At 35.5% G+C, this 24,627-nt stretch overlaps 1 protein-coding gene across 2 annotated transcripts in view; it reads right to left on the bottom strand.

Annotated features, from left to right (window-relative positions):
- Positions 1-24,627, bottom strand: part of LOC107725619 (transmembrane protein 178B) — a 98,811-nt gene that overhangs the window by 5,461 nt on the left and 68,723 nt on the right. For both annotated transcript variants that reach the window (XM_016534945.1, XM_016534946.1), the window contains one exon: positions 1,533-1,670. In XM_016534945.1, coding sequence (XP_016390431.1) covers positions 1,533-1,670 — 138 coding nt within the window. The remainder of the gene's footprint in view (positions 1-1,532; positions 1,671-24,627) is intronic.

Genomic DNA, 24,627 nt, shown 5'->3' with positions numbered 1-24,627 from the left:
ATATATTGTGTATATCCTTTATATATGTGTGTGGTTTTGAATTTTATATCATATTTATACATGTGGTTTTATTATTAAATGATCTGTAATAAATTCACAATTTATTTATATAATTAATATATTCATTCATTCTTATAATGTAATTTTCTTTCATTTTTAAATAAATATAATACTGTATATAATATAATAAAATATACATATATGTACATGTATGTGTACTTATATATAATATATTTATATACGTGATTTTATTATTAAATGATTCTTAAATTAAAATTATATTAATTTGTTCTTTTTTATTTATATAGTTTTCTTTCATATATATTATATTATATATTACATTACATTATATTATATTATTCACGGACACGCAACATTTGTGAGAAATTTTTGCAAAATGACTCTTCTTTGTGGGTTTCCAAAAATATTTAAAATAATTTGCTTGTTTTTACTAAAGTGTGTTCTTTTCATTATGTTGATATTTTATTTAATGGACTTTATGGGATTCATTTTTTTGTCAAAATAGCCTTTTGCCCATTTACCCATTCAGGTAAATTAGCTAAATTAGTTTCCCAACCTTTTTCCTGGAGCACATCAACACTAAACTTTTTTTTCCCCCCAAATATTCCTAATTAAACACACCTGATTCAACTCATCAGCAGCTCGTTAATAGACTCCCCAAGACCTAAAGGGAATGGGTCAGATAAGTCAGACATCCGAAAGGTGTGCCTTCAGGAACACGGTTGGGAAAACTAGCAAAAATGCAGACATTGTATACATTTATTTTATTTTAATAAAAATGTAATGTATCAAGTCAATGAATACAGAGGTTTTCATAATAATAATATATAATAATAATACATAATAATAAAATGTATTTAAACATTCATTTATTATCCAAAAACATGTCTTAATTTTTGTCTCAAAATCACTTATCGTACATTCCAAATCTACTTCCAGCTTGGACAAGTTCAATGGAGCAGGAGATACAACTGATACAGATGTGTTTTCAAGGTGAAAAACTTTTTATTCACGTGTTGTGTTGTGTTGTGTTATAAATTGTGCCCAAATAAGCTAAGCAATTAAGTAGAATTTTGACCAAATTTCATTCATTCATGAAGCTTAATTAAATAATTAGGTCTAATAATTAGGTCATCAGGGAAAATGTTAACATCCTCACATTATTTATACTTGCATAGATTTAATTTATTCTTTACCCTCCTTGTGAAGGGTGTCAATGATTGTCTTCTGGACAACTGTCAGATCAGCAGTCTTCCCCATGATTGTGTAGCCTAGTGAACCAAACTGAGAGACCATTTTGAAGGCTCAGGAAACCTTTGCAGGTGTTTTGAGTTGATTAGCTGTCGTGGAAAAGTATAACTTTTCCACGACATTCTAATTTATTGAGATGCACCTGTATATATATACTTCTACAGATTATGCTATATAACTTGACTTAACTATAATTTAATCCGTGTACATACTGTAAACAGCCTATATTGTCCATGTAGGCTTGTTTTGATTTGACTTACCGCCCATGAGAAAGAGCAGACCTGCCACATACTGCATGAGGCCACGGTCCCAGCAACATCCCAGCATCCCAATGATCCAGCCGAAGAGGATGATGGCCACCGCCATTCCCATAAATCCTGCCGTCATCCTCCGCAGATCTGTGGGTGGCGAGAAATAAGGCAAGTCAAACACATGACTCAGAGCTGATAAGGGCACGGCGTGGACACGCTCTGCAAAATGACGCATTTTAATGAGTGCTTCTATAAGAACTGTACTATGTTCTATATTATTACGTTATATTGTAATATATTCATAGTTTTTTTTTAAACCAGCTTCATCAGGCGATTCATGAGATGCTTTTTAAACTATTAAAAGGAGTACTTGTGTATGCTGGGCTGGACAATCTAGCATTTGAGTAGTTTGTTAGCAGAATTCAAAATTGCAATTGAAAATGAATATAACTGCATATACAAAGTTCATAAACTTTATAAATCCTGCAGTAATGCACTGCACTTTCCCTGCTGTGAGTGTTTGAGTGTGCGACAGGGTTGACTCTGTGTTAGTTAGAGGGTAGGTCACAACATTTGTGTTCGTTAGCTCTTTTTATTCTCAGTTGAATTCTCGCAGTACAGGAAAGGTGGCAGGCCCAAAACGCTGGGCACGGTGGCTTATGCCAGCCAACTGTGAAAGGGTCACAGAATTCACCTCCGGGGCAGACGTGCCACTAGATGAGCATGCTGTAAGAGAGCTTTTATTACTTTCTAATAGGAATGAGGTGTTAAAAGCTTTTTTTCATGAAAGTCATATCAAAACGAAAATGTCAGATATTTATGAAACAGCAATTGATCATTCCCACATCTCTATGACAGGATATTCAGCAGATGCTTGTTTGTTATTGCTTAAATTGAAAGTGACAGATTTCATGAGTGTATGGAAGCCTGTTTCATCCTCTAAGAAGAAATGGTAATTGCGATGTTTGTTTTTGGCACTTGTGACTTCATATTCTTAACTTTCCTTAATTTGCGACTTTAAATCTCAGTGTAATTTTATTCCTTTCAATTGCAACCATTTCGGTTAACTTCAACTTTATCACTGTACTTGTGTTTGCAATGTTATATCTCACAATATGACTGGTTTCCATATTTTCACATTTATTTTTCACAATATGATTTCATTTGTTGTAATTACAGCTGTTTTCAGTAATTGCGATGTTATGGGACATTAGTGAAGTTTTATTTCTAGTAACTGCAACTTTTACCTTTAACTGCAGGTTTATGTCTCGCAATGTTACTATTTCCAGTATTTGCAGCTTTATTTCTCACAATGTGACTTCATTTCTCACAATTGCAACTCTTTTCAGTAATTGTAACTTCAAAATGTGACAATAGCCTGATTCGACGGTAATTGTTTCTCATATGGACGTACGTAAAAATAAATTTACATATCACCTCAGTGATAAAACTCATGGATTCGGATGGTGATCTATTCACAGTGGAGGAGCGAGTTCTGTGATCCTACGAACCCGGGAACGTGCTGCTCACGTGGCCAGTCACATGATTGTCTGCTGTAAATAAAATGCATTTTTTCAATTTATTCTTATTGTTGTGTAAAATGAATTTTAAAAATACTTATTCTTATGTAAAATGTATTCTTATTATTCCAAGCATATTTTATAATATATAATCCTATTTATTATTTGATTATTTAAATCTCCTGTTTAAAAATAGGAAAACAGACGCGCTATAGTTGTAAATAATTATACACGATATCTGTTTATAATACACATTTAAAAATTGTATTGCATACCTGCTGCTGCCACAAAGACCCATTTCGAATGTTTACGTGCTTTTCTACTCTTTCTGCTCCCAGTCGCTGTGGTGGAGCAGTCATGAAGTATTGTTATTTTAAATACTTTCCAGCATTTCAGAAATAGGTTAAATATGTATGCAAATTACACTGAAGTAGGCTACAACGTTACCTTACGGTGTTCGGGAGTGCTCAAAAAGGGTTTAAACTGAATTTTGAATCGATTTCTTCTCATAAACTCAGAGATGTGGATTCGGACGGCAATTAAATTACCACACGACCTTGGTGTTTGTCAAAAAACAGTAGGTAATTCGGCCGGGGATTTTTACGGGGGTGGTGAGAGAAAAACATAGACATCCTGGATTCGGACGGCATTAAAATCCCCAACTACCCCCTGTAAATGGTGAAAATCACTTACGTCCCCCTGAGAAACAATTACCGTCCGAATAGGGCTAATGTGACTTTCTTGTATTTGCAGCTTCATCACAATGCAACTAATTCTTGCAGTTACAACTTTGCTTTTCATAACTGACTTTATCTTACAATGTGACTTCATTTCTCACAATTGCCATTAATTTTGGTAATTGTGGCTTTATATCTCACAATGTGACCTTCTCATATTTGCACCTTCATTTCTCACAATGCAACTTTTTTTTCCTGTAGTTGCAAATGTGTTTTTCATATTATTATTTTTTTTACAATGCAACTGTATTTCTTGTAGTTGCAACTTTGTTTCTTGTAACTGTGACTTAATTTTACACTGTGACTTTCACAATGAAACAATTTTTGGGGAAATTGCAACTACATCTCAAAATATGACTTTCTAGTATTTGCAACTTAATTTTTCACAGTGCAATCTTATTTTTCTTGTAGTTGAAACTTAATCTTACACTGTGACTCTAGCAGTTAAACAATTATTTAGGTAATTGTGACTTTTTCATAATGTGACCTGTAGTTTTTTGCAACCTCAACTTATTTGCAACTTCCCAATTGCAGCCTTATATCTCGGTGTGACTTTTTCTACACCATAATATTTATTTATTTTTGTTTACGTTCTCACAATTACCATTGTGTTTTACTCTGAGGTGGAAACAACCATAGAAGTACCATTTGTGTCTCATAAAACTCTTCACAGAATGTTTGATAGACCTGTGCCATCTGAACTGAAGTATTTCTCTCCTTATAAGTTGTCTTGGAACTGTTTTACTTTGCTGTCCTTTGAGAGAGCTCGGTTATGACCCTTAGATATGGTTTACTGCAATATTGCATCAATAAAATAAAGCGGAGCCTTCACAACACCGGAACAGTTGGTGTGAAATAAGCAAGGTTACGTTATAAATTGGTTCTTTCTTAAAAGTAGTTTAAAGAGAAGTTGGCCAAGGCATGTACTATCAAACACACACATTGTGGTTTAAAAAAGCTCACAAGACTCTGAGGTGGAAACAACCATAGAAGTACCATTTGTGTCTCATAAAACTCTTCACAGAATGTTTGATAGACATGTGCCATCTGAACTGAAGTATTTCTCTCCTTATAAGTTGTCTTGGAACTGTTTTACTTTGCTGTCCTTTGAGAGAGCTCGGTTATGACCCTTAGATATGGTTTACTGCAATATTGCATCAATAAAATAAAGCGGAGCCTTCACAACACCGGAACAGTTGGTGTGAAATAAGCAAGGTTACGTTATAAATTGGTTCTTTCTTAAAAATAGTTTAAAGAGAAGTTGGCCAAGGCATGTACTATCAAACACATTGTGGTTTAAAAAAGCTCACAAGAGTGTTATTTAAACATTGAGTCAGACTACAAACACTTTGCCACACATCTCATGGAAAGCTTACTGGTACTGCTTACTGAACTTACTGGGAACAGCCTTATTTTAGTTTCTTACGTTGGAGCCCACGTAATATTTGTTACATAATAATATAGACTTTGTTGTTGTAGAAACGGGTAGTGTCAGTCAGCATGTAGGCAACAGCATGCATTCTGAAACAATAGGTGCTCCGTTATAGTCATATAAATTGCTATGGATTAGACAAGAGTTATATCCATGCAACGTTTTCGCTTTGTGGTCGTCTGTGACTTTATCTGTCAAGAGAAATGCAAGAGAGAAAGCGGTTTACATGAAGTTGGGAGCCTTTCTTAGTTAGGAACAAATTATAAAACACTGTTTGCTACCTGAATGGCAGCTTTGGTCTCATGTTGAGAGAAACATGTTATGCCTCAGAGAGCAAAGTATTGAATTTCTCTTCCCTTCAACGTTTTTAGTAAGCCACTGGTTATAAAAATCATGTTTATGCCGTTTTTCATGAGTGTTGCACAACTTCATTCTGTAATAAGTGCAGCATACCAGTATGGATTGGTTTTGGCTAACAATTTTATTTCTATTTATTCTACTAAATGGGCTCTGCTGTATGAATATTTACTAAAAATTTACTCATTATTTAAATTGCTTTAAATGTGTTGCTGTTTCGCAACAGTGGTTCTCTGCTTCGCATACTGAGTGTAACTTTCCATTGTAATTTTCCTGAAATATTTATCTACCTAGCGGATGTGAAAGAATGAGTGATTGTGTGGAGATTGTGGAAGGGTTTCTTAAAGGTTCTTATGCAATCTGCACACTGATGCTGAACCAGACTGTCAGCATTGTTCAAAATGTATGTTAACTAGAAGAGGACGTCAACGAGAGTACAAGAGCGCAAAACGCTAGACAGGCAGCTCTTCTGGAAACAGGCCAGGAGAAGTCTCTGTAGTTGGCCCTCTCCTTTTGTTTGATATTCTTGTCGTTTTTGTATCTCTGTGATTCGTAACCTGCTGGGCTTCCAGATGTGTCAGGTTCTGCCAGAACTTTGTTCCCCTTGCTCTCGAGCGCTAAATGAGAAAGCAGACCGTAAATGCTGTACTGCAAGCAAATGTGTGCTTTCAAAGTCTCTAAAGTGAAGGGTGTATAATTATGTGTGGCACAGGATCTTCGCCAATTAGATACTTTTTAATCAAAGAGAGGGAAATATATAGAATGTACTGAAGCTTGATTTCACTGAATTCATGACATGAAATGACAGGTCTTTTAAATTCAGTTTTCCCACTCTGGAATATGCCATGAATGCCTGAAATGATGAAAAGACTGCTCCCTTAGGGCTGGACCTGACAAGATTATGCTTCCTCAAAATGAAATGTATAGTCAGGGTTTGAAACTGTTCCATGCGATCACCCACTGTTTTAGCGACGAATACTATAAGGATATACTTAAAGGATTAATTTACTCTCCTTCCAAACCTCTGACTTTTTTTCTGTTTACAGAACACAATGGAAGATATTTTAAAAAATGCAGGGATGCAAAAATTGGAACCCATTGATTTCATTGTATGGACCAAATAAAAAACACTGAGGCTGCATCAGAAATCAAACACTCTCTGAGTCAGTACTTCTTTTGAATATGTAATTACTTAAAGACCGTTTTTAAAAAAGTATGTTCTATATAGTTTGAATGTAATTCAGAAGTATTACATTGGCCATGTTGTCATTGTCATGTGAACTACCAGCGTCAGTTGCGGCGCTATACAAATCCTCTCTTATGGCCTCATGGGATAGTGAAGTCTTCAACAGACGAGAATCTCGTTGAAAATAGGTTTTCCGAGGACTTTTTGCCTACTGTTTTATGAATACTGTGAATTTGGACATACTATTCTGTTCACATACGGTTAGTGGGCAAGTATGTAATTTTGAATACAGCCTGAGACATTTTTTTTTCAAATATTTTCCTTTGTTTCACTGAAAGAATGTAATTTTGTTTGGAAAGAGTAAATTATGAAAATCTTTGGGTGCATCCCTCTAAATCAAACCAGATCACCAAAATACCATTATAGTCAACACAAAATGGCTTCATTATTTCCATAATGTGACATGATTTGAGTGAAACGGATTTGAATAACAGAGTATTAAACAATAAAAATACTCAGTGAAAAGTTTCATATCAGAATGAAGCCAGGAATTGTTTTAGGGTTATTGCATTTTGATGGAAGCTTATTAAAAAAAATGTTTTTTCCCTCTTTGTACAACTGTGCATTGATGAATTGTGCACATAAAGACTGAGGCAGCGCATAAAGTAAGTAAATAGGGTTGATTATGATTTAATGTCAAATTTAAGCCTTAATTTATGATTCAAATATTGCTGAGGTAATTATTCAACCCAAATATTCCACTTGGGATCTCCTTGAAAATTAAGTTTCTTTCTTTCCCCACTCCTTTGCCAATTTGAGCTCTGTTAGCAGTGAGATTCTTGTTCAAATTTGTACACAATTCCCTGAATGATCCACAGACCTCATGCATAATTGCACATCCCTTCCAACATCCAGATCAGACTCCCAGGCTGCCTGTAAACATCCTGTGATAAATCACATAGCCTTCTTGACTTCAACTTTATAACCCCTCTAACAGAAGTAAATATAGACTAACCGCATGATCTAACCACATAATGGCCGTACCATCGAAAGCTAATGGGAAACGTGATTGATGCAGGACGGTTTATGGTGGATGACAGCATAATCGAATTGGGAATCAAATTGTAATATAATCAAGTTAGGATTATGCCGCACTCGAAGCCTTGTAGTCCAGTATGTACAAACCCGGAGTCTTACAAACATATGCTAACTGAATGATAGTAAATGAAGGTCCACCTTATGAACAGGAGGTCGAGTAGAAAACGGCCATGTGCTCCTCCTGACAGGAAACTAATGGGCGCACCTGCTCAGAAGAAACTGATTTGCATCCCAACCATCTATAACGTCTCGCATGACGGAAAGGCTGAATCTGTGTTTTGTCTTAGCCAATCTAGGCCCCAAAAGCCCTCCCAAGGCGTCCCATTCAGATGATGTCAAACGTGTCTCGAGTCATACAGCAACACTGTTTACAGGCAATCGAATCAGAGCGGGAAACACTAGCCTCTTTTCATCTCTGACCTTTTCAAGAGGGTGCTTCAGAGTGTTGCATCATTGTTAAAGGAAGGCATTTTGTCTGAAAATGAGATGTGTTACAGGGAGCACATGCAAATTTGAGTGCTGAGGAACAAATGAAATGATAGCGTGGATATTGCTTGAGGAATAATGCGCATCAGCTTTATTTGCACCGCTTTGACAGCTGCCTTTTTTTCCCCCCCCCCTAGAGATTCATCTAATGAAAATACAGAAACTGATTAGGACATAATGTAGAATCGAACCTGCAATTCTCACATGAGCACCATGGCTTAATGATCTGCGCAAGCTACTAAGCCAAAGCACCGTCTCTGATTTTCTTTTTTCCTTCAGTAGCTTATTAGAAATAGCCAAAACTATCATTTTGGCAACAGCTGCACAGAATGACACCAAGACACTGTTGTTTATGTTCACTTTTACAATAACAAAAAAGTAGTCAAGTTTTGCCGTCAGACACAATCTTTGTGGCTCTGTTTTTGTACCTCATCTTTCTGGACAGGATTTGCCCTCCAGTATTTATTGCAAATAAGCTTCTGTTATCCTCAAAAGTGGTTGTATTTTGCCAAATGTAATGTCAAAATGATCCCTAAAGTCTATAAAAGCATGTCATGTTCTTCATTGAAATGAGTCAGCATGTTATAGTGCAGTATGTGGTCATTTTTCTCTCCTGGCTTTGGGAGAGGATGACTTTATGTTCACTTTTACAATAACAAAAAAGTAGTCAAGTTTTGCCGTCAGACACAATCTTTGTGGCTCTGTTTTTGTACCTCATCTTTCTGGACAGGATTTGCCCTCCAGTATTTATTGCAAATAAGCTTCTGTTATCCTCAAAAGTGGTTGTATTTTGCCAAATGTAATGTCAAAATGATCCCTAAAGTCTATAAAAGCATGTCATGTTCTTCATTGAAATGAGTCTAGTGCAGTTAGTGCAGTATGTGGTCATTTTTCTCTCCTGGCTTTGGGAGAGGATGACACTTTTTTTTTTTTTTTTTTTCTTTTCTTTTTTTCCTGTTTCTCTTTTTTCCCTCTCTGTGTGGAATGGCCCCTGAAGGTAATAGAGCTTAATTTCATTACCCTGTGTCAACCACCACTGGGGAGAAAACAATTGCAAACTAAAATTAGATTACAGAAGACGCGCTGGGAGAAGCTGGAGGAACATCATACTTGTATGCTCAAGAGAAGCATGTGTGTGACTGTTTACAAGGTAAAGGTGATGTAACACTGCATGCAGTTGGCACGACTTACAAGCGTTGGACTATGTTGGGAATAGCATGTTAACATATGTACTGTTTCTGCAGTATTATGCACTATGAGCAGTATGCAAATTTAAAATATGCAGTATAGACATTTTGTGCTGAGATATTGTAACTTTCCATGCCAAGCACATAATTTGACCTTCGATTTTCTGTTTTATGAATGAACCAGAAGTAATCTGAGCCTTGATTTTAGGTTTGATTCATTTATTACCAAGATGGGTTTTTTTGTGTGCAAAATTTGATTGAAAAGGCACAATAACTATTTCATTTTTGAGGGAACTGGGTCAACTGAATAATAAATGCTATATAATGAGGTCATGTAACAACAATATTGCATGCTACTTGAAACATATTGTTTGATAACAATAACATACTTTTTTTTTTTAAAAAGCAGGCAACAAAAAATGTATACTAAACAGTATTTTTGCTATTTTTATAATCCCATCTTGTGCCTTTAATTTATACATTAAAGTATAATTTAATTGAATTAAATTTATAATTTCCTCTTAAAACTTTCATATTTAAGGCTCGGCAGGACAACTTGTTTTAAACGGTTATCTTTGCGTAATACATATTTTCACATACTATTTGTTAAAAACTGGCAACATACACTTAAAAAATTCCAAGTTGAAAATAAAACAGATTGTTGGAGTGTATTTTACAATAAAGTACTATGTCAGTTTTTCTTCTTCAAATTTTCACATTTAATTTAATGCTACTTGCTGTTTCTTTGTAACTATTTGTAAAATGTACTAGCAATTTCTGAGTAAAAATGATTTCTACTCCAATTTTTATGTATACTAAACAGTATTTTTGCTATTTTTATAATCCCATCTTGTGCCTTTAATTTATACATTAAAGTATAATTTAATTGAATTAAATTTATAATTTCCTCTTAAAACTTTCATATTTAAGGCTCGGCAGGACAACTTGTTTTAAACGGTTATCTTTGCGTAATACATATTTTCACATACTATTTGTTAAAAACTGGCAACATACACTTAAAAAATTCCAAGTTGAAAATAAAACAGATTGTTGGAGTGTATTTTACAATAAAGTACTATGTCAGTCTTTCTTCTACAAATTTTCACATTTAATTTAATGCTACTTGCTGTTTTTTGTAACTATTTGTAAAATTTACTAGCAATTTCTGAGTAAAAATGATTTCTACTCCAATTTTTCTCAGTGTATAGTAGACAGTATTTTATTTTTACATTTTGTCTTATGCCTATTTAATTTAATTTAATTTATCTCCTAAAACTTTCATATTTAAAGCTAAGTGGAACAGCTTGTTTGAAACATTTATCTTTGAACAATACATAGGCAACAGTTGTCAACAAAGATTGATGGAGCATATTTTATAAGAAAATACTATTTCAGCCTTTCTACTTCAAAATTTCACATTTAATTTAATGTTACTTGCTGTTTTTTTTTTGTAATTATTTGTAAAGTTTACTAGCAATTCCTGAGTAAAAATTGTTTCTACTTCAAATTTTTCTCAGTTTACCGTATTTTGTTACTTTCTAAATTTTGTCTTATGCCTTGAATTCATTAAATTTAAATTAAATTGTAACCAATTTTGGTCACACTTTATTTTAAGGTTCAATTCTCGTCATTAACAAACCATTAACTATGTCTTTTGCCTCCATAAACCACTAATTTGCTGCTTATAGTTAGTAAGGTAGTTGTTAAGTTTAAGTATTGGGTAGGATTAGGGATGTAGAATATGGTCATGCAGAATATGTGCTTTATAAGTACTAATAAACAGCCAATATGTTAATAATAGGCATGCTAATAAGCAACTAGTTAATACTGTAAAGCTGCTTTGAGACAATCTGCATTGTAAAAAGCGCTATATAAATAATGATGATGGTGGTGGTAGTGAGAATTGGTTCCTATACTCAGCTCACTTTTATTTAAAGCTCATCAAGACAGCTTGTTTGTGAAAAGGTGCACTTGCAAAGAGCTGACTGACGTTGTCTTTCTGCTCCCCAGTGGCCAGAGTCGCTGTCAATCCTGTGGGATCTGCCAATCCGGCCGTGTAAAGCGATAGTGTCAGTGATAGGGGATGGACTGAGGCTGTATAGGTTGAGGGAGGTTACAGCTGGACATGGCAATGTCAATAAGAGCTCACTTAGTGACCAACTGAGGGAATTGTTGAGTGACGGACAGCTGGCACTTCAGTCAAGCACTGCGCTGACGTGACGATATCGACTGGCCATCAGCAGCAGTGCCGTGCTGAGCACAAGTCAACATGTCCTTGCGGATTTTGGTGTCAGATAAGTGCAAATAAAATGTTGACACTGAAGGCAAATGTTCAATTCAGAAACCGATATCAATACTTTTTAGTTTTCAGGTAGCAGGCATCATATTTTATGTTAAGTGCAGCGTTTTCATGTGTTTTTAATAATGTGTGTATTTCCTGAAGTAGAAATGCATCAGAACCATTAGCAGTGCACCATTATGACAGATTATCAATTCCAGCTGAGGGCAAGTTCTGCATTTAATGATACGCTAATGCTTCCTGCTGCTTTACGTGATGCTTTAGCTCAGTGTTTCCAAGGCCAGAGACCGCATAAGTGTGAAGAATCTGTTATTCATATCCCATTCATAGTCCTGTCTTACAGTTAAAGTAGCCAATTTCCATTGATATGCACCAGCCTGAGAATGTTTAATACAATTAATGATTATATTGTTGTCAGACTTTATTTCTGCTTTGAAAAATGTTATTGAAATGTATTTTCGATAAAGTAGATAATAGCTACTCAGTAATGTTACAAATATGGCTGCCAAGTGCACTGACTTGCCTTACTTTACTTTGGTAAAGTTCAAGTACCCTTCATTGATACCAGAGTTTTGGTGCAAAATCATCAATTTTACAACAATTTGTGAGTAAATTGTTACATTTAATACAGCATTTTCAAATTCATTTTTGCACTGAACAATTTACAGAGAAATTCTGCTTGTTTTCATTTTGTCTTTAAAAAAAGAACTGAAAAGTCATGAATTTATTAGTTAATTTAATCTACTGACAGTCTAAATATTTAGTTGTAGTTGAAATGAAGTAATCAAATATAACAGTTAAATTAATGAAAAAAAATGTATTCATTAAATTTAAATACACTGCCTGGGAATCATATGGAAGCGTGTTTGTGCCATAAAAAATTATAATAATAAAAAGGGTAGTTGCAACTTTTTCTCTCAAAATTCTGACTGTTTTTCTCTCAATTCTGACTTTTCTTCTCAGAATTGAGAGATATAAAGAATTCTCAAGATAAGAAAAGTAAATTACCTTTTATTTTTTATTCGTGGCGGAAACAAACAAACAAAACCGAACTGCAATATGTAAGAATTCAGAAGAACTCAGAATTCAGATGAAAAAGGTCAGAATTGTGACAGTCACAATTACCTTTTTTATATTTTTATTCCATAGTGGAAACAAGCTTCCATAGAGTTAGTGTGGGTTTTTTTTAACACATACTAAAAAATATTGAATTGCGCTGTAAATCACTTTAGATAAACACATCTGTCCAATGAATCAATGTGAATGGCAAAACGCATTGTTTTGATCAATTTCCAGCCTAGAAAATAAGGTTAGTTAACTTCATGCTCCAGTATGCTCTATAATTCTGTTTGGCTCAGAGATAATGATGGTATCAGCAAATAAGATCAGCTTGTTTCAGAGAAGAAAGCAGCATCTGAATTTATGCATGATGGCAGTGTACTTTGATAAATCAGGGGTCAAATCTTACAGACTAGAAGGTTAAACTGAACAACCACAAACAAGCCGTTCTGGGAGCGCTGTAAAATGATCTATCTAAATCCATATCTCCGCCATCATAAAGCATGCATATACGGTCACCGGTGGAATAAGTAGGCGTAAAAATTCTGTCTGGACTTAACGTCCTTTCTGACCTCAGGACTTTATGCTGCTTAAAAAGAAAGTGATAATGCAGGAAATGCGTTATAGGGCAGATAAAAAGGACATGGATGTACGATTAGATGAGTCGTCTGTTCAAACTAGCCTTGTGAATAACTCCCGCCAATCGCAGAGAATAGAGTATTGAAAATAAAAATGTTTTTAATGAAGTGTCAAGGTTGAGTGGTTTTATGGAGTCTGTAGCAGTGCTGATGGCGGGAGCTCGATGACAGCCTATCGTTCAGGCTGTGCCGCAGTCCTGTGCATTACATCAATAAAGTGTCAATTTGCGTGACGCCGCATGAAAGCTCTGGTGAGGAAGTGTCACGGGTGCTGACGGGCATCGAACATGAGGAGAGGCATGTAACTCAGCACTTTTGTGGCAGACCCTTTGATTTAATTTCCTATGCTTTGAATAACTCAAAAGACGCGCTGTTTTTTTTAATTTTTTTTTATGCACTGGCTGCTTTCAGCATAGCTTGAATTTCAATCTGATTAAGGATGCCGCTTCATAAATCATGCACGACTGGTTTAAAAGCAACATCTGGAACATCAACTTTTTACTCCGGTCACACAGCATGATTTTTGACGCTCACAGTCCAATGCACAAACATACTCTATTTTTAATTACACAACAGTTAGTGCTGGTTCCAAGAGTGCAACTGCACTGGCACATTTTTTTTTCTTGTGGTGTTTCAGACTAAAAATGGAACCACATTTTGTCTGGTGCTGGTTTTTCCAAATCTGTCATTTTTCTCTCTTTCCTGAAGCATTTACAGCTGGTTTCTCACGGTAAAATGTAAAACCTGGATTGGAGCTGAAGCAAAATGAGTTCATAGAGCTTTCTTTTTCAGACCAGCTTAAACTTTTCATTAAAAGATGAAAAATATATTGCTAAAATTGCCTTTAATTTATTTTATTTTTTTATGAAACTGTCAATCATCACACTCACAATCAGGGTTATTGTAGTTCTGAATTTAATTATATTTTTCTTCTCTGTTGTTTATACTATATATACTATATAATGACATATATATATATAATATACTTATACTGTGTATGTATGTATGTGTGTGTATATATATATATATATATATATATATTTATTATATACTCATGTTAGAGGTCTTTGTCACAAACACATTGATTGTTATATTTCTACTCCTCTGAGAAAATTATTTTATTCAGCTGATACAACTGAAAAGGTTCTTAATCAAGTTAATCCAATTTTAGTCTTAAAATTTGTCGGGAAAATGGGTCTTAAAGATCTCATTTTGAAATATTTAAATAGTATAGATTTCATCATAAATACATTTTCTAGTTTCACTTTATTTTTATTTATTTTTATTTTTTGTATTTTACTCAACTTGCCAACTGGTATACTTTACATATGTGTAATTTATAGTTTAGTGGCATTTTCTTTTTTAAGGTGAAATTTCAGGTGAGTTTTTATGATATCTAATTTTATAATATACAATATCTAAAACTAAAATTTATTTCTATTCAATTTAATATTATTTTAGTTCATTTTGGAGTATAAAAACAGCATAAAAATGCATTTCAGTTAAGGTTCAGTTCGAAATTGTTAGTTATTTTTACTTTGTTTAGTTTTCTACTTCGTTTTAGTTTTCATTCAGAATAATAACACAATTGCTCACAACTGTGATGCTATTCTAAATGTTTATTTTAACTGATTTTACCTATGTGCTTGAACCACAGCCATGCTGTTATTCAGTACAACAGCACTCTTGCTTATGTGATATTGCTTAATCATCCAAACCCCATCATGAGTGAGTCTGACAGCAGAATGGCACAGCTATGGAAAATGCTGAGTCGAATGGAGCCTCTGCCGGCTGTCATTCACCGCATCTGTCCCTCATGTGCTTTTTCCACACAGTCATCACAAAATCAACAACAGGGGACAGAACAGGCAAACGCACAGCTATTTGATGTGACAGCCGTTTGACATTGTTTATGCAGATATGAAAGCTCTGCCGCACTCGCGTGAGCAAGGCTACGTGCTGCGTGCTGCGACACGCTCGCAACCACAAACGTATTTGCCGCTAGGGGCTTAAAGGCAAACGCATCCTGGTCAGTCACCTCTCCTCCTCTTTACTGCCACTCATTCTCATTTGTGTCCCATGAGGACGGGTAAGGGAGCTGCGTCCTCTTTGTTTCATGTTGGGATTAAGGGACGACACATTTGCATGCTGCTGTCAACTGGACGGACGCGTGAGCGCTCGCACACAGCAGTGGATTTGCATACTGAACATCAGGCTAAGCCGAAAGAAATGATGGGAGGGAGAAAATTCTGGTGACAGAAAGATTGCTAATATCTGCACTGCTTCTTTAACCCTATATAGTGCACTATGTTGCTTTCTGTAACAACCACCAGCTCCCAGTTTTTTTTTTTTTAAAGATGACGCCAGTGACTGTTCTGACACTTCTTCATAAGACTGTGAGTCACGATTGTCTAGTGGTGTAATTTTATAGTACGCATGGGTGCCATTACAAATCCTGATATAATATACAGTTCATTTTTATAATGAACCAAGCAAAACTGCAACTGAACTCGACTGCTTAAAAGTTAAAATTGAAGTGATTTCTGTGCATCCGTCAACACCGGAATTGCACCGGAATTGAATTGTTTTCAAACAGGTTTCCTGTAACCAGAATTACTGGAATAGATACTATGGATGCAAAGCCACTACAGAAAATATTTTTTACATGGTTATCCATTATTGGCTATCTATGTAAGATACTGTTATTAAATATTATTTGTCTGATTTTAATGTAGTTATTATATCCATGTAATAGATAAAGATGAAAGTCATATGTTAAGTAAAAATATATATATATATATTACTGTGCCGTGAAAAGGTGTTTGCCCCCTTCCTGTTTTTTTTATTTTTTGCATATTTGTCACACTTAAAATATTCAGGTCATCAAACAAATTTTAATATTACACAAAGATAACCCGAGTAAATACAAAATGCAGTTTTGAAATAACTATTTATTTGTTAAGGGAAAAAAGCTGTCCAAACACAGCTAGCCGTGCATTATCCCTTACATAATATATTGTTATATATCATATTATGTTATATTATATACATATGGCTTTGTCACTTAAGTGCATATCATTATATTATGTTTTAAATATTATAAATGATTGAATATTTACCTTATTGTGGTGATAAGTCTTTTTTTGTACAAAAATAAAACACTTGAATCACAAAAAAAGGCACCAAAAAAAACACGTCATGCAATCGAGGGTTAAACCTTTTACAAAAAGGCCAGATCTAAAGTGAGAGAAGTACACATTAAGCTTTTACAGGTCATCTAGTCTGATCCATGAGGTTTAATGTCATGACGTAGGACAGCAGACTCTGTATTCACCATCTGTGGTGTTTCTTTTCCTCTGCAGATATGAATGGGTTTAAGCATCATGCTTAGATTTAAATCCTGTTGTAGGCATTTTCTGTACTTCATGCTAAACGCTTGTTTAGCTCACAGATCTCGTCTTGTGTGCACTGAAGCTCTGCAGCATTCGAACGTGCAAATCTGAAGCAACTGACTCGACTAGAGTGATTGTTAGGTTAAGATGTCTGAGATATTCAAACGCACAATGTGACTTAAAATGCAATGTGTCAAGCTGTCAATGCAGAAAGCTCACCGAGCTTGAACAAAAACAATTTCTACAAACAACGCAATGCATTGAAACTAGATAGGTTTTATCTGTCATTCAGGCAAATGGCAGATGAACACGCACACACTCACACTGTAAATGAGTTAAAAGCCCAAAGGACGATCTGCCCTGCGGTGTGTTTGGGTGGCGTTGTCCCTCTCCTGTCTGTGTGCTAAACTGTCACCTCTTCTCTCAGTCAGCATCCCCCATAGTGCAGTCTGGTTCCATACACATCACAGCACAGCTTTGGAGCAGGATGGCCAAAGCCCATAGGACCGACAGACACGAAAGGAGCGAGATGGGAGGGAGGGAGGGAGGGAAGGTGGATTCAGAGAGACAGAGCAGCTTTTACATTCAAACTCTTGCATGAATTAGCATGGCGCCTTGGTTTCTGCGAGCACAGTGTGGCTGTTGACCAGTCGAGGGAATCTGGTTGAGAACCGGACGGTTTCATGCATTCACAGCTGTCAGGTGGCTCGTCTCCTTTTCTTGTGTGATCTTTTAAAACAAAAAACTGAAAGTCAATTGAACCTGCATTCCCAGAGGAACATTTTGTTTGTGCGCAAACTGCTCTTTCATAGCTCAGGAAACTTAAAAGATTAGTTCACCCAAAAATGAGTATTTATTTAGTCACACTCCTGCCACTCTTCACTTTGTATTTTTCAGAACCTAAAATGTTGTTTTTGTGATTGTATGTGTGTTTGTTTTTAGGAATCATCTTAAGAATCAATTATGAAACTTTATGCAGTTCAATCCATACAACACCAGTTCATGGTGGTGAGGTGGGGGGGGGATTATCTTTTGTTTTTTGTTTAGTTTTTAGTTTTGTTCAGAACCATTGCACAGTTCTTTCCATGCAGTTCATGGTGACCTGGGGCCTGTTTCATAAAACAAGTTTACCAAATAAGCCAGATTTATTTCAGTTAGTCTGACTTATTGTCAATTGATTTGGTTCAAAATAAGTCAGTGTAGGGATTTCTAGTACATGAACGGACACTGATATGTAAAATTAAGTAATCAAAGACATTACATCAGACTAACTGAAATAAGCCTGGCTTGTTTGGTAAACTTGTTTTATGAAACAGCCCCCAAGGGTTGTTTTGTTTAGTTTTGTTTAGAAACATTACGCAGTTCTTTCCATGCACACCAGTTTATGGTGACCAGGGATTATTTTATTTGATCTTGTTTTGTTTTTGTTTGTTTGTTTTGTTTTGTTTTGTTCAGAACATTACGCAGTTCTTTCCATGCAACACCAGTTCATGGTGACCAGGGTTTATTTAGTTTAATTTTGCATTTATTCACTGCTTTTAACTTTTATTTTATTCATTCCTGTTTTGCTTGCAGTAAAATCACTAAAATAAAATACATGCAAATTCTCCTGACAAAATACCTTGGCTGTTTGATTAACGGATGACCACTTACATGGGAACCTCTTTGTCACCCCTCTCACCTCTTAACTCTTACTCTGAGCCATCTCCAAAGACCACTTGACTTAGTCAACTATTCACCTTTAGCTAATCTTCAAAAGACCTGAGTGGCCATTGAGGTCTTTGATGCTATTTTATTAGCTTACTAGGCTTTGCAAATGGATTCGGGTCATGACAGAGAGAGAGAAAGTAATTACATGGATTATCTCGGCAAAGGAGAAGTGCTCACTAACACAGATTTAGACAGATTTGTGAACAATATTTGAGAGAAATAGGCCTTTTGTGTACATAGAAAAAGTCTTAGATCTTTGAGTTTAGCTCATGACAAATGGGGGCAAAAACAAAAGTGTTGCGTTTATAATTTTGTTCAGTGTACATACAAGTTTTATAAAAGAGATTAATGGAACCAAAGTCAAGGAATTCATCTCTCTGCATTCATGCGGTCTAGATGTTTACAAAAAATTGGCAGACCACATGAGTTAGTAGTTTTGATTGTCATTAAAGGAAACGATTAACATCCTGTTGTGGTGCTGTATCTGCCTCCCACATATTTGATGATAAATTACAAGTGCTAATAAACATTATTAAATGCAAATATATTTTTATGTAGGGAGTATTGGAAAAGTTTTATTCAATGGTCTGGAAGGAATATGTTGACAATTATTTTGACTGTTATCTTGGTTATACGGGGGGGGAAACACATTTACACTAATAGGTACAACTAATAGGACTTTCCATTGTGTCAATACAGGACACAGTAAACAATGGTTTTGAATTTACTAGAGATGTGCCAATACAATTGCATATTAATGTATTATGATTCTATTTCTTACAAGACTGCAATGATACTTTGCATCAATATTTCTATTTGTTTGTTCAAGTATATAATTTCCTACAGTTAAGAAGCAGATCTTCTAAAAGTTGTATGCTTGGTATTATCTGCCAATAGTATTTCTTCAACTTTTTCATTGAATATTTAGGTTTTATTTCAGATTAGAAAACATTATTTTAATAGTTGCTGGACATTACTGGACAAAATATAAGTAAGCGATATGAGAGCGAAAACAGATTCACACTCTTTTCCTGACATAGACTCTATCATGATCTAATTTTGATATTGTGATGCATTGCACTGTATTGAATTATGACATTTATTGTTTCAGAATATTTATCGTATCATATAACAAAGTAGTTGGCGTTACCCAATCCTAATTTTGACAAAAATTTGTTATTCAGCAAGAGGCCACAGACACTTATTTTGTACTATATCCAAAATATTCATTTAAATTCCCTTGTTAAATTCCATTTAAATACCCATCTGTACCTCTTATTCCTCATATCTGCATTATTTTAACTTGCCTGTGCCTTATCTAACCACATTTTCCTCGGGCACTGCTTTACCTGTTTGGCTAAACCATGCAAGCAGTAATGCTGAGGATCTGTGGGTTGCTATTATGCTGTCGTCTGATACAGAGAGAGGAACTGCAGGGGACAGTGTCACTCCACTTGTCATATGTCAAAACAGAGGTGAGAGACACTGACACCGGTGCGAAAGATTTGTCACCGGTTGCACTGGTGTGAAAAGCCACCAGCGTCCCACGACAAGAGCTATGTGGAGAAATGTCCCTCAATTCTGTAGCCGAACGGTTCTAAATTACTAGCAATAAAACGAGACACATTACACTATGCTTGTGGGTGGGCCTAGTCATAGGACTCCGCCCACAAGCAGTGACGTCATGCACAAGTGTTTATATAAGGAAGTGGAACAAGATCTCTGATGAAGATGGGCAGTGATGTTATTTTGGCTGTTCTAATCTTTACTTAAACACTTTCATTTATTACATTTTATCTATGATTTTATGGAAGTTATGTGTAGGGAATGCTATGTATCGCATAAACAGACACATTCAGCCCTCATTTTGCCTGCAACACCTTTATATTCATAAACAAGCAATACCAAAGAAAGTTGGGTTGAATTTTAAGCGGAAACTTAAAACGCATTCCCCAAGTGACGGTGGTGCTATCAATAAAAGAAAAGGAGCATCCATGCTGTTTTCTGTTCTTTCTGAGATGCGAGGCAGCGGTGACCTTGGGCATTCCAGACTGTCCCTCGACTGTGTGCACTGAGCTGATAAAACGCCAACCGCTGACGCTCGTGCCTCCAAAAATCAGCTACAAGCTCCGGCAGAGTGAGGATATTTCCATCTCAGAAGGAAAAAGCAAGAGAGAGATGATGAAGCTGTAAGACTTCTCAACGAGATGCCAGTGGAGGCCAGACAGGCGTGTCCAGCCGAAACGACTTTGTTTGGTGTCTTGCTGTTTTAACTAGGAAACTGTTCCTTATCTTCGGCTCACTACGTTGACTTTATGCTTGAAACAACCTCTGTCTGGATCTAGGAGGTCTATAATACCTGGTGAACATTTGAATGGATGTAAATAGAGAAAGATGAAAGCAAAATTGCATAGTTACCATATCTATCAGCAGGGGTTAACTTGGCTATGCGAACCAGCCTAACCTTAACCTTTTGAACAGCACATACAATAATATCTGTGATTAGATTTTCCATTGTTTTTGTTGGGGGGAGAAAGAGATGTTTTTTTTCAGTTGTCCAAATATGTTCCCTGTTGAATTCATCCGGGAATGACATGTAGGTCAGAAAGCCTGCAGGGTCTGTGTCATCTGTGCTTCCGTAGTGGTATTCTCCAAGCTTAAGTCTAATAAAGACTGTGGTTTACCATATACTGATTACCAGGAGGGATGAACCTGTAGCATGGAGACATGTCCTTATTCTTGTCTCCTATATAGCCTCAGAAACCCTCATCATCTACCAAACGTAATCTGATTAAAATCAGACAAGTCTGTATCTACTGTACCAACGCAAAACACTGATGCTTCGTGTATAATCTTGAGTCTCTGTGGCCTAAATCAAGCAGTATTAATAATCCGTAATCCAGAGATCTCTTTCTGCCAGCTATATGGGCAAACAATTTCTTCACATATAATAGCAGAGCAAGAGGGAAGGGGTTTGATTACTCATGTGGTCCAAGTGTGTTTGTAGAAATAGGCACAGAGGACAAACACTAAATACCCAACACATGCACCATGTTTAGCGCTTCAAAGTGAAACGGAGTCTTTTGTTTGTGTTTTTGTTTGCACATTAGCCATGTTTTGTCTGTTAAGGGCTGTTCAAACAGAGCAAGTTCTTTGCGGTCTCAAAAACAACACACGGCGCGCTCAAGACCATGTAAAACATCATCAAAAGCATCAGTTTTGCATGTTTACATAGACCATCAATTAAAGAAATTCAAAGAACGCATTCTTTGAGAACGACCCTTTATTTTTGTTTCAGTTTGTTTGAATATATTGTTGTGTCTGTACTGCACTGGGTGTTTTGAAACACCAAAGAACTGAAGTTTAAACACAGATGCTCAGTTCCAGCTCTGGAAGAATAGTTTTTTTGTTTCTAAACCAGCCAACAAGAGTCTCTTGGGATTTAGTTGTGTATTTCTTTTTGAAATGGCATCATAATATTTGTCTACTAAATGTGTTGTCTTGAGTAAAATGTTTGCATGCAGATTTGCAGACACAAGCTCACGTCAAATTGGGTTTGTCTGACAAATGCTTAGTGACCCATTTTGCTTAGTGACCCATTTCTGTTTCAATGCTGTTCAATAGACAGATGATGTGGGGAGGGGTGTGAAATATAAAAACAAGCATTTTTGGGATAACTGTTGTGGTAAATCCTCTCTTTTCAGCTCTTTACTGAGCCAGTCCGCTGCGGTCTCACCCCAGTGGCTGCTGTGAGTTTCTGTAACAAGCTTTTAGTGGCAGGGGGCCAGAAGGTGGTCTCACACAATGACCTTTGACAAGTGGGAAAAGGTGGTAGAAATCAGCTACTGTGACAATATTTCCAAGCCTGGATGTTGTTAAGCTGAATAGTCTTTTTTAAGCTGCTTATGGAATGCTTGTTTCCGCCACAGGATTAAAAAAAAAAAAAAAGGTTATTGCGACTTTTTGTCTCACAATAAAAAAAAATTTTATTCGCAATTACATTTTTTTTTAGTCTCACTAACTTTTTTATTTCTCAGAATTTTTCTCAGAGATCTAAACTTGCACTTCTGGAAAAAAAAAAAAAAAGTCAGATTTGCGGGATATAAATTCTGACTTTCTTGCAATTCAGAGTTCTGACTTTTTTCTCTGAATTCAGCGTTTACATTTCACAGTAGATTTTTTTACCACAAAATAAAAAATGAAAAAGGTAATTATGACTTTATTCACAATTCTTACACGTTTCCTGTATTTGTGAGTTTATATCTCACAATTTAGACTTTTTTTCTCAGAATTGCAATTTTATACCTCCCAATTCTGTGTTTATACTTTGCAATTCTGGGTTTATATCTCATTATTGCAAGAAAAAAGTATTAATTGTGAGATAAAAAGTCACAATTACCATTATTTTTTTATTATGGAAACAAGCTTCCTGCTTCCACTGCTGTTTGATTATATTTGATTAAAATCAATTTAATTTTATAATTTTATAACTTTTTTATTTTATTTTACAACCCCTGGGGCACACAATTTCCAAAATAATTCATCAATTTCCAGATTAATTCAACTGAATCATTTCATAACAGCAATAGTAATAGACCAGCGCTGAAATGTTTTACTGTTTGCATTACTTTGCTTGTCTGCGTTTGCGTTGTTCCAGACCAGAATATGTGAGTGGTACAAAGTCAATTTTGTGAATTTATTTATTTATTTATGCCTCTCCATGATTACGTGTATTTTCAGTAATAGAGAAAAAAAAAAGAGCAATTTGCTGATATTCAAAACAGAACTCTTGCTTGTTATATATTTTAATTAAAGAACCTCTTTCCCTCCATAGTTGTCACAGCAGATATTTCTCAAATTAAGAAAGTCACAGCAGACACTTGAACAATGCAGTTTAGTTAAATACAACACATTGAAATATTGGTAAACCAACTCTTGAGTATTCATGTTTAACAAAACGTTTCATCTATATATTCATTGCATCATATGATTATGACAGCCTTTGCTCCTAGGCTAAATGTTGTTGAATTTTAACGAGAATTAATGTCAGATTAAGTAGGGTGCTGAAGTGGGTGTTTTGCACCCTGTTTAAACCTTTCAACACCGTGGAGAGTCTCCGGCAGGAGCAAGCTAGTGATGGGATTTTATCTAATGACAGTAAACTGTGAAGCATTACAAAACACACTGGTGTGAAATTCTATGTGGCAGCCAGTCACGTCGATGTAAACCACCACCTCTTCTTTTAAGTCTAAATTACTTTGGGATTTGCAGGCAGTGGACAGAGTGTCTGTGCAATGTGACTAACCAGATTACTGCTGCACTTTACGGGGGAAGATGGAGCCGCTGGTATTGCTGGAGAAAGCACTAAGTGAGAGTCAGTATTGAGAGTTGGGTCATAATGAAGCATTTATGTTTAAATGGAATTTATGTTCACTTTTGGGAAAGAAACCAAGCTTTATTAGGAATTCCAGGGACTTGTTAATCCACTCAGTCAGTGAATCCTTGAAGCCAAACATCATATTTGTGAAAGATGTTTATTTTTCTTATATATATATAAAAAATTTTTTTTTTTTTTAGCCACCTATTTGAGAACACAGACTTGCCTGTGATTCTTGCTGTTTTCCAGTTGCAGAGGTTATACTTTTACATTGTTTCATGTCCTATTAGCCAATAAAAGTGAAAGTCTGTAATTCTTTTAGAAATCTGCTTAAGTGTAATAGGGAAGCAAAGCAGTATCAATTGTTGTGTGTGTGTGTGTGTGTGTGTGTGTGTGTGTGTGTATGTTAAATTTCTTTATGTATTTCCTCCATTTTTACATTTATCATCTATCATTTTTTTTTAAAGTCATCTTTAATATATATGTATATATATTAGTTAACTATGTCAAAGGGTCCTATTATGCTCTTTTACAAAGTCTTGATTTTGTTTTGGGGGTGTACTAGAACATGCTTTCATGCTTGGTGATTTTATTATTATTTTTTTACATACTTTACATTATTACAA

Source organism: Sinocyclocheilus rhinocerous, unplaced genomic scaffold (assembly GCF_001515625.1).
Source record: "Sinocyclocheilus rhinocerous isolate Xijiao unplaced genomic scaffold, SAMN03320098_v1.1 scaffold153, whole genome shotgun sequence".
In the NCBI taxonomy this organism is placed as follows: Eukaryota; Metazoa; Chordata; class Actinopteri; order Cypriniformes; family Cyprinidae; genus Sinocyclocheilus; species Sinocyclocheilus rhinocerous.
The sequence above is the reverse complement of the archived record's forward strand: the minus strand, read 5'-3'. Positions and strand labels throughout refer to the sequence as shown.